Here is a 15,139-nt window from a genome sequence, read left to right on the forward strand (position 1 = left end):
TTTACTAGATTTAATTATATTTTGCCTATACCACAATAAAAAAACACAATGCATTCCCTTTCAAAAAAACACAGGATAAAGGGTTAGCCTGTGGATTTTTGCTGCCTGTTCCATATACTGCTACTGGGGAAGGGAATGGCTTTATGTAAATGGCCCTGCACCTCGTTGTGGAAGATCAGGGATGGCATGTATTTTTGCTGGTCAGCGCATGATTCTGGTTGGAGAAATCACCAGGGTACCGGATAATGTTGCTGGCAGGGTGCTCTATGAGGTCACAGTAGTGATCCACCTGAGGGGGGTTGTGTCCCTGAAAGCCCTTTGAGGCATGCCTGCTGTGATTGCTGAAGATTGCACTAAAATAGCCCTATGGCCCAAACTGGCAAGTACCTTTTTGGAAGTCTCCATAGGTGGTTGTAATCATTAGTCTGCGTTCATTTAATGCAGATGCCCTTTAGGGGGTATGCTGCTGGTGGTGGTGTGGCTGCATCAATGCAGCCTATACTGGGGAGTGCAACTGTGTCTGCACAGTGGACAAGCTGCTCACTGCTAAACAGATTGTTACAAGGGTGTAGTGGTGTTCAAAGGGGGCAAGTTTGGCAGCACCCCTGGACACCTGAAGCATACGTGGAAGCACTCTCCAGGTCCTACTTGACACCCCTCTGCACAGGCTCAGCAGCACTGGGAGTGGTGTATTCCTCTGCTAGGCACAATTTATTAAGAAAAAAGTATCCCTGTATAGACACAGGAAAAAAGAGGCTATCTCGTTGACAAATTCTTGGCAATGGGATATATGTGTAAGAAAATATTATAATTTTATTAATCACAATAGATACATATCTGAACAAAATGTTACTCCAGATAGGAATTATCAGAACCACATCTGCTGGTGCATGTTACCACGCTAACATAAAAAAAAAAAAAAAAAAAAAAAAAGTACAATTTATTACCTATTAAGGGTATTAACTACTTGGATAAGATAATATTCAGTATTTACATTTGAGTACTTGAATAATCGTTTTCTATAAAGAATCAGTTCATAAACACATTAAATAGAACTGAAGATTAAATAAACAAGGTAGGCCCATGTCCTGGGGATTTCTGTCTATTGGATCAATCTCCAGGTCTCCCTAAATGAGTATTGAACTGACACTGGTTACGAGAAGCCCTAATACATTTGACTATTCTGATACACTGTATGACCACTGCAAAACGTTATGTATAGTACAAAGGATTATTATCAGAATCTTTAGTGTAATGCGGTTTCCATTGACTGATGTGTAATAAACAAAAATGTAGAAATGGGTGCAAGGCATTCCAAAGACTTCAGTTTCCTAGATAAACGTTATTGAGCAATGCAGTTAAGTTTAAAACGTAAGCAAAATCTTAAACTACTTAGGAGTTGTGCCCTTTTACACTGGATAACCCAAATGTTTATTATTGATTTCACACACCTGGTTTGCTGGGCAGAACTGAGCATTATGGGGGAGATGTCTTGCCAAAGAAGGCTCCCAGTGATATAACTAGCAAACATGTTATTTAACTTCCATACAATCATGCCAAACTCTCCTTTTAAGATGGCAGATGTTTAAAAACAAACTGCACTTTTCTTTTAGGGTAACCTTTCTGCTAAATGATGCACTTACCTTGATAACTTGAACTCAGTCAAGCTGATGGTCATGCAATCTACAACTGGGGCAAGTTCTTTATCCGAAGATATCAGTTTAAATTGATTCTGTATTTTGATTAACCCCAGATCTGCCACTATGGCATTATTGGACACAGAAGACTGAGGGATAACTATCACTGGAGCTTTAAGATGAATATCCATATGTAACCGAAAACTCCTCTCTGCCAGGTCCTTCACACTTGTGGCTGCGCGGTGTGCTGCATGTGCTGTGGCTGCACTCAACCTCTCTTTTGCAGCTTGAAAGTTATTTAGGAATCCCTGTCAAAAAGTAAATAATTAAGGACACATCACTATGCATCTAATAAACTTCAAGAAGGCAAGATGCAACATTGGAGACTGCACATAAACCTTATATACTTTTCATTACTAAAAGCAGGAATATGCAATAGTAACACTCATCAGATAAAATTATAGCGGGCAAATCATCATTTGGAAAGGCATATTCCCAGTCTTTTTGGCTACAGCTATCTTCCACGTTTTAAATACATTAGCAGACAGTGTCTCTCACTATTAAAACCTTTTGTATATTTTAACATCAATTTGTACTCTTTCACAGCAGATTACACTGGAGAGAGCCTAGCAAATCACCTTTACTCCATAACCACTTTAAAATTAAAAGCCAAGCAAGGATATTATCTGGATAATAAGATTATTCAGAAAAAAAACTAGCAGTCCTTTCCTTTTCTCGACAGACTACAACAGCCGCATTAGTGTTCCAATCGTCACACAACATAGTACTTAATTTATTTAAAGCATACAGATTGAATTTTATCATGGTCACTTGAAGTTTTCTATAACAGATAAATCTGAGACCTAATTTCTGAAATCTTGAAGGCTGTAAGACCTTTAAGCTGTTTTCGTTTTTTTTTAATGCCCATGAAAAATAAAGGCCGATATCTTGTTTGATAGACTCTCTTGAGCAATTACTATTTTATGTTTTTTGCATAATCTTGTTTTACTGGATTTTATCAGGTCAAAGGTCAATAAACATATTTTATTAACAAGAAACCATTTGGTAAATTAGCTCAATCATAGAAGCAGTTCATTGAGGTTACAAATGTGACTGTATCAGTGAGGGAGGAATGGGTGGTTTTTGATGAGAAGAAGGGATTATTTAGTGTGGGAAGCATCATTTCTTATTTCCTGTATGTAATAAGCATTGTTAATATTTTTGTATATATCTGAGCTGGAGAAGTAATACAGAATAAAGGGGTAAGGTGGGGAAGTTGACATATTTGGTAAGTAGGGTAATCATTGGATAAACATAAAAGAAAGAAAATGATTTCGAGGACAGGACTAAATGGTGGGATATGGAAGGAGGAATGGGTGGAGGGCAAGGGGAAGAAGTGCCCCCCTGCTGTCTCAACCACAGCCAGTCAGTAGCTGTGCAGCATAAATGACATGGATAAGATATTACAGAACTCTTTGGAGCTTCTGAAGACTGCCCGTGTAGCACATGCCAGCGTGTACAGTTCAGTTTTATCAAGTGCCTCAGCGGTCAGAGGTTTGAGGCACATGATGGAATCCAACTCTGTGACCTACTTGGCAACTGAGGTTATGTGTTGAGATTGCCAATGATGGGGGATGAAAGCTCTTGCTACTGTGAGGAAGTAGCAGATTGTCTTACTTTTGTATCCGACACCGCCAGAAATTATCTGTGAGGTAGGGACAAAGAATGTGGAGGGTAGTGTGGCATTTATTTATTTATTTTTTTTTAAGTGCTTTACTGGCTATGGTTACGGATTACATGAACAGGTCCAGAAAATTGCAAGTGCTGTGCTCCATGATTCTGTCTTGGGGCCAATGCTGTTCAATTAGTTTATTAGTGATATAGAGGTTGGAATTAGGAGCTCAATCTCAATGTTTGCTGCTGATAACAAATTATAGGATATAGAGCTCTAAAGACGTCACCGGATGTGACGAAACATGTTAGCTGGGACTGCATAGCGAGGTCACGTCAAGTTTGTGTGGTTTGGAAGCCGGAACCGGAAGTCGGAGGCCGTTCCGAGAGGACGTGCAGCCCGTACCGTACCGCTGACCACCAATGCAAATGATTGGAGAATCTTTTTAGGCTGTTAGGCCTATTTAGGGTCAATAAACGCACGTTTTTACTGCACTATCTGGAGCATTTTTCTTTTCCCTATGCATAAAACTGGACCCTGAGGGATTGTCGCCAGCCCAGGGGATACTGTGAGGAGACCCGTCTGAGCCCAGGGGGCTCATTAAGCTTGATTGGTTCTGGTGCCATAAGGCATTCAGAACCCACCCTATCTGGTAAGTGACCCAACTACATTATTTATTTGGAACAAGGAATATCTGAACCCTATATATCAAATCTGAACACAAGCACCTTATATGAATTTTGGACATTTATTGGAAGGACACTATTACTATATCATTTTAATTATCATCTGATGGGATAATTATAAGAGTTTTTGCACGTTTTAGTATTGAATCATTGTATTTATTTTTTACCACTTGTGTTAATTTACACTATTGCACTTTATTAACCATTTGAGTATTGTCATATATTTGAGCAAGCGCTGTACTTTTGGTCTTTTGACCAAATACTCACCAACACTATTGCACCAATTCATACAGCAGCTGCTATTTCACATATTTATTTATTTATTTATCAACACTAAATTGCACGATATCACTTTATCCAACCCTTTCCAAAGGCGCATGGAAATACACTTGTATTTTTTTTGCAAAATTATAGGATATGTAATAAAAAGAAGACAGCGCTAGCAAAAATGATACATACCAGAATTCATATACTCAAAACAAATCTACATAAAGTGCACAGTGCTCGAAAGCATATAGGTGAAATCCTTTGCAGTGAAATGCAAGTGCACAAGTGCTTATAATTAATCAATAATACATAAAAATAAAGTCCAAATCTTTTGCAGCTAAATGTTCAAAATTCTTAAGAGTGCTGGTAATGCTTTAGTGCTGGGGTGCTGAGATACATGAAATCCGTGCTGGGTGCCTTAGATCCCTCCAAGTGCCGCACTCCCCAGATATGGTGGACCCCTATTATGAGGTCAAACAAGTTTGAAATATGAACGATCACCCGGGACCACAGACCACTCCAGAACTGCCTTATCCTCTTGTTGTAATTCGGGGTCAGCACCGGACACCGTTGGACTCAAGTGAAAAGGAGTGGACCACATAGTGAAGCCAGTTTCGATAAGGGTTTTTTAATAGTATTAAATCTACTTACAACAGAGATGTAATATATTGCATGTAGAGGAAGGAACCAGGCTGGAAGCCGCAATGTACAGTGACTTCCGGGAAAGCTCGCGTGTGGGAGGGCAAAACGCGTCAACGCATTTCCGGTGCAGTAGAACCAGCTGAAGTCACTTTCTGGTCCCGTGGAACGCACGAGCGAGCGTTCCCGGAAGTCACTGTACATTGCGGCGTCCAGTGTATAGAGAAGAGAGGTGCCTCTAAGTGTATCAATATGGTTACATTTAACCTCCCTGGCGGTATTCCCAAGTGTGGCTCGGGGTCAATATACAGTGTCAAAAGCCTTAACCCCGAGTCACATTCGGGATTACCCCACAATCACACTTACCTTCCACTACGATCCCCGCCGTCCTCCCGCCATCCTCTCACTGTGTGCCCTGGCCGATGCCGGCACTTGTCTTCCTGTTACCTTCCCTGTGAACGCCGCGACGCAGGGGGGGTTTAACGGCGGGAATTTCAAAAAAAGTAAATAAAACAAATGACATGATACAGTGTGATCTGTTAGGATTACAACTTGGCATCAAGCCATTTCACCACAGCTTTTCACCTAGAGGCTTTTCCAGCGCCCTGCCTGTACTATTGCATTTCTTTGTGCCTGGAAAATTGAGAACGTCCAAGGCGTTCTTTTAGCTCAAAAGCGCTTTTAGACAAATTGGAAAACACCAGCAGTGAATCGGAAATATTTTAAGAACTGAGCGATAGTGATTAGTGGGAAAATTCGTCATCAGGTACTGAAAGTTGACGACCGCTATGATTCCGCAACTGAGCTCAGCGATGTAAGAACATGCTCTATTGACTGCGGTACAGATCAGGCAGCACCCCCAATATTCTCATTTACTGGAGCACCTGGTATGAAAGTTGAAGTTGACTATGACAACCCCTTGGCATACCTACAATTATTTCTGACTGATAAAGTTACTGAAAAAATAGTTACCGAGATAAACTGGTACAAAGAGCAACAAGTGACTACGCATCAGAAGTTTGCAAGATGCAGAAAGTAGGAACCAGTGACCAAAGATAACATTTGGAAATTTCTGGGCCTAATAATTCTTCAGGGAGTGGTGGGGAAACCCCTGCAGAAGTGGTATTGGAAACCAATACATTACTTGCCACTCCATTCTTTGGCACGGTCCTGTCAGAGTACAGATTCTCCCTCATAATGAAATATCTCCACTTCGAAAACAATGAAGAATTTGATGAAACTACTCATCCTGCATCAAAACTAAAGAAAATTTGGGAAGAATATCAAATGATTCTACAGAATTTCCAACGGAGCTTTGTGCCAGAAAGAGACATCAGCAAAGATGAAAGTCGAATGGCCTACAAGGGAAGGCTCAGCTGGGTGCAATACATTGCATCAAAGAAGGCATGATTTGGCGTCAAATCCTACATGCTATGCGAATCGTCAACTGGCTACATTAGGAATTCAGCTGATATACACTGGAAAAGGAACAAAGTTCAATCAAAAGTACAGCAATTAATGGAATGGCAACATCTTCTGTTCTTTCACTAATTGAGCCATTGCTAAATCAGGGCTATTGTGTAACAACTGACAACTTTTTTTTTTCAAATTCTTTATTAAACAGAACAATAAATACAAAGTGCGTACAGACAAAATAGGTGTACATCAAGATTTGGCAAATTGGACACAATAATACAGAACATGAATTGACCACATAGGGCAGGGGTACTCAAATGTAAACTTGAAAGGTCCACTTACAAATTTTCCATTCAGTCCGAGGTCCGGAAAAGTGACCGTCAAATTCCAAATACAGAACGCCAACAACAAAAAAAGGCATTCCCCAAAACTTGCCCCTATCCAATGCAGAGTGACCAACGTGCGTGCCCCCATTAATGCAGAGCGACCATATGCGTGCCCCCATTAATGCAGAGCGACCAGTGACCCATGCCTCCATTAATGCAGAGCGACCATGTGCGTGCCCCCATTAATGCAGATTGACCAGTGTGCGTGCCCCCATCAATGCAGATTGACCAGTGTGCGTGCCCCCATCAATGCAGATTGACCAGTGTGCGTGCCCCCATTAATGCAGATTGACCAGTGTGCGTGCCCCCATTAATGCAGATTGACCAGTGTGCGTACCCCCATAAATGAAGAGTGACCAGTGTACATGCCCCCATTAATGAAGAATGACCAGTGTGCATGCCCCCATTAATGAAGAGTGACCAGTGACCCATGCCCCCATTAATGAAGAGTGACCAGTGCGGATTAGAGCAACATATGATTATAAAAAGTCAAGTCATCAGCGGGGGGGGGGGGGGGGCAGAATGGAGAGGATCGGAGTGGCTGTGTCTTACACTGGCAGCGCTGCATGATTACAAAAAGCCGAGTTCTTCTGCTTACCCGACGGAGAGGATGTCCTACAAAGTCCCGCCTCCTGGACACCAGCTCCTATGATAGACATCACCAGTGTTCTGTCTATCATAGGTAAGAGCCGGCCCAGGTGGCGGGACTTTGTAGGACATTCTCTCCGCCGGGTAAGCAGAAGAACTCGGCTTTTTGTAATCATGCAGCGCTGCCAGCGTAAGACACAGCCACTCCGATCCTCTCCATTCTGCCCCCCCCCCCCCCGCTGATGACAGAAGGAAGGAGACCGCTTCGGCGGTCCAGATTTAAGTCCGTGTGGGTCCGGAGGCGGCCCGGAGTCCGCCTATTGAGGACCCCGGGCCCTTGAGAAAGGAGTAGCGCCCCCCGCGAGCTCTCCCCGCCCCCCAGTGCGGGCAAGGACAGCCCCGAGAGACTAACCATACTTAGGTATCATGAATAACAGCATCGACAGGCAACATTGAAAGGAGAATGTGGAGTAACCCAAATAATACGTGAGGTACGCACATCGCCATAGTTAAACAGTTCCAGGATTTTCAAGGAAGTAACAGAGGGAGAGGCGTAAAGAGCCACAAAGGATAAGATAAAACTACCGACAAAGGAAAGGAGGGGGAAGAGACTCCAGGAGGTGAGAGCACCTGGGAGTAGGGAGGAGGGAGTAGGGAGGAGGGAGAAAGGCTAAAGTGGGGGGGAGAAGGAAAGGATAGGAGAAGGGATGAAAGAGAAGAGGGGGAGCAGGAGCATCCTGCGCGGGTGACCCCTCGCCCGGTTATCCCATCAATCAAGCCGGGGGAGTGCTGAGAGCCTGACCTTCGTTGGAGAGAATGAACGCGTTCCAGCAGGCCCAGGTTTTAGAATACTGCTCCCTTCTACCCTGTGCAGTGAGTACCATGTCCTCCAAGTCATTTATCCACTTCACTCTCCGGAGCCACAGGGAGATGGTTGGCGGGGAAGTGGACTTCCAGCAATGGCCAATACACGACTTCGCAACATCAGTAAGGTGTCGAAGTACGGAACGTTTGTAACGTCTCGGGGCAATACCCGAGCAGCGGAGAAGGAAAAAGGCCGGGTCATCCGGAATGGTGCGGTCAGTCATTGTCTGGGAGATCCTTCGCACCTCGGTCCAAAAGTCCCGGAGTACAGGGCAGCTCCAGAAGATGTGGGACAGAGTGCCCCTTTCCCCCTGGCATCTCCAAAATCTGACCCAGGAAAAATACGACTGAGCCGTGCTGGAATATAGTACCAATGGGTGAGGATCTTATAATTAGATTCCTGAATGCGCGTGCATATAGAGGACTTAAAGGAGAACCTGACCATGTTACGGTGTTGGGGCTCGGAGAACACCCTGTGAAGTTCTTGTTCCCATTTCAGAATTCCCGCAGGACAAAGTCATCGGGGGGGAGAGAGTAGGGCAAAGATTTGAGAAAGGGTATGCGGAAGGGGGCCTGAGGCATTCAGAAGGCACTCGAAAGGTGTCCGGTCCCTCAAGAACGGAGATGGTGGTCCCAGTTCCCGGAGGAAATGGAGGAGCTGGAGAGCCGGCCAGCGAGATAGTCTGAACCTACCAGACTGAGATTTAAAGTGAGAAAGGGACGGCCACGCATCCCCCACCAGAAAGTGGGAAACCTGGAATGTACCCTCCAGCAGGAGGTCCCCAAATCTACCCCTCTCGCACCCGGGCTGAAACCGTGGATTCCCCAAGATTGGGAGCAATGGAGACTGACCATCCGACAACCCCTTGCTGACCACCAGCGCCGAGCACGAACGGAGTGTCGGCCCGACCGTAGGATGCAGCCTAGCCGAGGTCAGGAGGTCCCGAGAAAGTAGCGGTGCTCTGGGCAGATACCGAGAAAACAGGGACATCTCCAATTGCACAATCAAACTTCAGATCAGCGTGACGGGCCCAGTCCACCCACCGCGTCAGCATAGCCGCTTGATGATAGCATCGGGGATCCGGGAGCGCCACCCCCCCATATAGTTTAGGCAGGACCAGGAAGGGGCGTGCCATCCGCTGCCTCCTGTTCGCCCACACAAAAGACGTAAAAAATAGAGTCAACCTTCCGAAAGGATGCTGGGATGGAGACCGGAACCGCCTGGAGCATGTATAGAAGTTTAGGCAGAATCGTCATCTTCAAGATGTTATAGCGGCCGAACCATGAGTGGAGTCCCGAGGCCCACTTCTCAAGGAGGGAGCGGATCACAGCCAGTAGGGGCGGGAAGTTGAGACGGAATAGGTCTGTCGGGTCCGGGGACAGCCAGGTGCCCAAATAGCGCAATCCCTCCGATGCCCACCTAAAGGGAAAGGAATGCGAGAGCGAGTCCCTCAAGGCCGGGGAAAGCGCAACTCCCATGATCTCGGACTTAGAGAAATTGATTTTCAGATTAGAAAGCGCACCAAAGGAATCAAATTCCCTCAAGAGGCAGGGTAAAGAGATCAGGGGTTGCGCAAGAGAGAACAAGAGATCATCGGCATAGGCCGAAATTTTATAGGTAGAGTCTCCCACTGAGATCCCCGAGATATCCGGATTCGAGCGAATCCTCGCCAGAAAGGGTTCCAGGGATAACGCAAAAAGCAGGGGCGAGAGTGGGCACCCCTGGCGAGTACCATTAAGAATACGAAACGGGTCAGAGAGGACCCCGTTCGCCTTTACCCTCGCCCCCAGATTAGTATAAACACTCGCTATCCAGGACTGCATCTGCTGACCAAGTCCAAATCGGCGGAGGACCTCAAACAGATAAGGCCAGCTCACCCTATCGAACACCTTTTCCGCGTCCGTACTCCGGAAGATCACAACTGACAACTTTTATACATCTCCTGAACTTTATGAGGTTCTACTGCAAAACAAAACCAATGCCTATGGAACCGTAAGGGCTAACCGGCGTCACATGCTGCCAATGTTTGGAAAAAAGAAGCTCAAGACAGGAGAAATGGTTGCCTGGCAGAAATGCAAAATTATGGCATTGCGGTGGCGGGACAAGAAAGATGTGTGCCAAATGAGTACAGTGCATAACACCTCCACTGTTATGGTACGCATGAAAGGTGGGAAAGAAGTCATGAAGCCACAAGCAACGCTGTATCTTGGCCTAGGCCAACTAGGCCTAGGGCGGCAATTTGCAGGGGGGTGCTTCCCCGCGCGAAAAAAAAAACAGCTTGCTCCCGAACAAAATATTCCCTTAGTCCGGCCTAGGGCAGCACAAAAGCTAAATACACCACTGGCCACAAGTAGTGATAGACTACACCACCATGAGAGGTGTCGGCAGAGCCGACGAAGCAATGAAATTCTACCCAGCAATGAGGAAACAGCAAAAGAAGTACTATAAGAAGATCTTCAGACATCTTCTTGAGCAATGCTTGTGGAAGGCCTACATTCTGCTAAAAAAAAGAAAAAAAAAAAAGCCTGTGGTTCATTCAGAATTCATTTGAAAAGTTGCCGAACATATCTTTCTGAATCACCAAATACCATCAATGACTGTGAATAGATCTGGACGTCGTGCTGTTGGCATTGTCAACCTGGAACTCCTGACTAGTCGACTAATAACTTTATCCACCAACTGAGAAAAAGTCAGCACCTACAAGGATGTGCGTGGTTTGTTGCTCGAAGAGAGATGACAGTGGAAGGTAAATTAGAAAGGAAACCAGATTCTATTGTCCCGATTATGACGTCAAACTTTGTGCAGTCCCATGTTTCAAAATCTTTCATACCCGAGATTTTTACTAAACCACTATTACAGTGACTAGTTTTATCGCACCCCTTGTTTGTACACATTACATTGCTTTCGATTTGATTATATTATTCAATATTTTTTTTTTTTTAATTTAATAAATTATATTGATTGATATTATTGAATAATATTGAATAAAATGCATTATTATTATATTATAATTATTTTAGTGTTTCAAACTACCATAGTAGTCTATGGTCCACCATAGACCAAAGAGGATGGTCTATGTGGACAGCTTTAACCCGGATGCCTGCATACTACGATGTGCCCGTTTTAATCATCAACCATGTGAGTTGCTAAATTTTGGACCTTCAATAAAGGTAACCATATTGCTACACTGAGAGGCACTACTCTTCTCTTTTATACTTTGTAGCTCCTGCTGGAATTTGCTTCTAATCCCCCTGTGGAGAGGACCATTTGTGGATGTTCATTTTATAGTTACACAGCCAATCACATTGCGATAATCTTTTTATATGGACAAAATGAAAGATTTATGAATAAATGGTTGTGGAACAAATCCTTGGAGTTTCTATTATTTCTTATGGGGAAATTCGCTTTAATATAAGAGTGCTTGGATTACAAGCATGTTTCCAGAACTAATTATGTTCGCAATCCAAGGTTTTACTGTATTTTAAATAGCTACTTGCAGCATTTTCCTTTCATAAATAATATTTATCTCCCTCCTTGCATGGCAAAGCCATCAACTCTACTGGGAGATTCTAATTATTGTCTCTGCTGGACCAGCTAATCCATCCCTCCAATTCCCTCGCTACATTACCTTTTATGTACACAGTGAAAAAAAGTGAATACTATAGAGCAGGGGGTGTCAAACTCCATTTCATCATGGGCCGCATTGGCATTTTGGTTGCTATGAAATGACCGATTATATCTGTAAGACTAGATGTCCAGAGCACACCACCTTCAGAAGTCAAGGGTCCACCACCCTCCCTTTTAGCACAGTGCACCCCCTTACATTGTTCTGCTTCCAGAAAGATGCTGGGGGCGAAGCTGGGAAGCAGAAAGTGCAGGGTCTGGAGGAGAAGCAGAGGAGGGCTGGAGTCAGCTGCCAGAGTCTGCTGAGACCACAGGAGGCAGAGAGGGGTGCTGCAGCAGCAGCACAGAGAGGTGCAGGATCTGTAGGAGGAGTTCTGTCCTCCTCTCTTTTGCCAACTACTAAGACAAGGTGGGGCCGGAGATGAGAGGGGTGCAGGAGAGGTGCGAGGGCCACATAAAATGGCCTGGCAAGTCAGATTTAGCCCCCGGGCCTTGTGTTTGACACATGTGCTATAGAGGGTCACTTGAGTTACAGATGCTGGTTAACCTGACACAACAACCACCAGCAGTCTCAGTGCTTTTGGATGTCTATACAGGACAGGGGTTTATGGGTAAATAACATAATATTATATGGGCACATATGTTCTGCATGAGAAGATTTTTGTTGAAATGGTCTGGCGACAGGATCTCTTTAGAGGACAGCTCCTTTGATTCTTCAACTGAAGTTTGTCAAGCTGGGTGGTGCAAACAGGGTCAGCCACAGCATGAATTTAGTCCAATTCAGCAGCAATAGGATGACATTTAAGCTGTGCATAGCAGGCTTTACTTAACTGGGTGAACTAAAGACTAATTGTCAATAAAGTATGTTGGGTGTTTCTATGTAGTTAAGAATCAAATTAATAATGAAAGGCATTTTTTTTTTATTTTTGAAAGATAACATGTCATACCTACCTGCTCTTTGCAGTGGTTTTGCACAGAGTAGCCCCGATTCGCCTTTTCTCAGGTACCCTGCAGGCGCTCCTGGCCCCTCCCTCCTGCCGAGTGCCTCCATAGCAAGCAGGCTCACTTCCGATCCGCTGCTTTGTGTGTCCATTCAAACATGGTGTGACTCCGCCTCGCCCTCGCATTGGCTCTCTGGCTGTAATTTACAGTAGCGGGAGCCTAAGGCTCCCGATGCTCTTTAGGCCAAAGAGGAAGAAACAAGGGAGAGCCGCTGCTCTCGTGTACATCGATGGATCAAGATAGAGGTCTGTACTGGAGGGGCTGCTGCACACCAAACGTTTTTTTACCTTCAGGTGTAGAATGCATGAAGGTAAAAAGCCTTGAGCCTTTAACAACCACATTAACTTGTGAAATACTTGAGACTATTAAATATTTGTGAAAATCGACAAATACCCATAGAAAGGCAAAGTCCTATCAGGGTTAAAGACATTATACTACATAAGCCATTGTGTCAACATAAGTAATTGCTACTTGAAACAGAAGAATGCTAGAAGTAGAGGTCAGAATGCAAGAGAAAGCACAGAGGGTAAAAAAAAGGTAACCAAGATATGTTTAAATACTGTAAGATTAAATAAGAATTATAACAATTTTTTACATTAGTTTCTCATGGGACAATGTAGATGACCCATCTTCCTAGGTGTCCTAAAATACTAGCTGCGATGTCGAAGAGGGTGCCTCCCTTGGCGAACAGGCACTCCACACCATAACTAGCAAGGAGATGGCTGCTTTGATAGCAAGCACCTGTTTCCGGCTCCCAGCACTTGGCAAGGTCCAGCATGACCAATGCAGAGTACTGTGATGTGTGTTAGCCTTACCTTCCTCTGCATTGTTTGTTCCAATGTGTGCTAAAAAGCTAAGCAGCCGTCTCCTTCCTGGCTGCAATGTTTGGTGGCTAGTCTTTTAGGGCACCTAGAGAAATGGGGTGAAGTACATGTACTCTAACTCATCAATAACTAAAAAAAAAAAAAAAAAATAGTGATAATTCCTCTTTAAATTCTATTTTAAAAGCTATTTTTGATGGAGAAAAGAAATGCTTCCTCCAAAAACGGTTCTATTTACGTTGAACAAACTAAAATTTGCATTATATGCCTCGGTTTTAATAACCTTATCTTTCATTGTTTAAATTTATTTTATCAGTGTCAGTTGGGACTAATTTAGAGCAATGTTATCAAAAGGTAACATTTCCATGTTAACAAAAAAGCTGATATCGTCACTAAACAGCGGCCATCTTCAAACAACAGGGTGAATCAGTGCGGAAGATAGGTGAAGCAAGCAGCTCATAGTGCACTGTTCTGGAAAAAGAAGCCCACGAACACAATATAACTGATGACATAACAAATTAGCTTCACTTCGCTCACAAATGCGTACACATTGTCTACTATAATGCACTATACGTAATCACAATGAAGAACTAATTTTTTAAAAGGATTGTGGAAAAAGGTACGTTCAAGAGGAAAAATTAAGTCTCAATGTTCTAATGAAAAATAAATTAAAAATACTGCAGTGTAGGAGTGCCAGTTTCTAATTAAAGCATCTTCAGTGAGAAGCGATTTCTGCTATTTCAAACTACCTTCAAATTTAGCATTTCAACTGCAAACAGTTATACTACAGTCTAAAATACTGGACATGAGGTTAGGAGTGCATAGACAAAATTCTGAAATCACTTGGAGGGTCATAGGTAATATTTATTGAGCAGAAACATTAGATCGAGCCAACACATTTGTGGGGGATAGAACCCCCCATCCAAAAATGTATTTAAAGTTGTACTTAACTACTTATCGCCTTTATAAATGTCACTACAGAAATCCCCCTGGGAAGGCCACAGTGCCAATTAATAGCTATGAATCGAGCTGTCCTCAGGTGGCTCAGTTCACAGGCACTGTGTACAGAGCTGATCCAAGCGCCTCTCTACCATGTGATGGCCCATCACAGTGATCACCAATATTAACAGTGTTTACATTAGTAAGCCCACCCCTCCTTCTCATAACAGAAGGAGTGGGGGGGGGGTTAGAAAGTGAGGAACTACTGTGGTAACTGCAGCAGCTGTATATCTAATTTCCATTTCGTCCCTTCAGTGACCAATAACCCCTTCACCTCTTATTCTGCACATTTGTACATTAACCCCTTCATCTCTATCCTCCCACTGTATTTGACCTGTACATTAACCCTTTCTCCTTCTGTATAGAACCTGTACATATAATGTATGCAGTGCACCAAAACCAAGCTCCATGTTTAAAGTGGAACCAGTGGCGTACCAATGGGGGGGGCGGGCCGCCCCGGGTGCCACGCTCTGGGGGGTGTCAGCCGGTGTCCTGCCCGGTGTGTTCAGACAGATCCCGCAGTGTGAAGGCAGCTGC

At 44.0% G+C, this 15,139-nt stretch overlaps 1 protein-coding gene across 5 annotated transcripts in view; it reads right to left on the minus strand.

Annotated features, from left to right (window-relative positions):
- VPS13C (vacuolar protein sorting 13 homolog C) overlaps window positions 1–15,139 on the minus strand; it is a 555,353-nt gene that overhangs the window by 272,519 nt on the left and 267,695 nt on the right. For all 5 annotated transcript variants that reach the window (XM_082257056.1, XM_082257055.1, XM_082257057.1 and 2 more), the window contains one exon: window positions 1,644–1,945. In XM_082257056.1, coding sequence (XP_082113182.1) covers window positions 1,644–1,945 — 302 coding nt within the window. The remainder of the gene's footprint in view (window positions 1–1,643; window positions 1,946–15,139) is intronic.

Source organism: Pelophylax lessonae, assembly GCF_965119305.1.
Source record: "Pelophylax lessonae genome assembly, chromosome: 4".
NCBI lineage: Eukaryota > Metazoa > Chordata > Amphibia > Anura > Ranidae > Pelophylax > Pelophylax lessonae.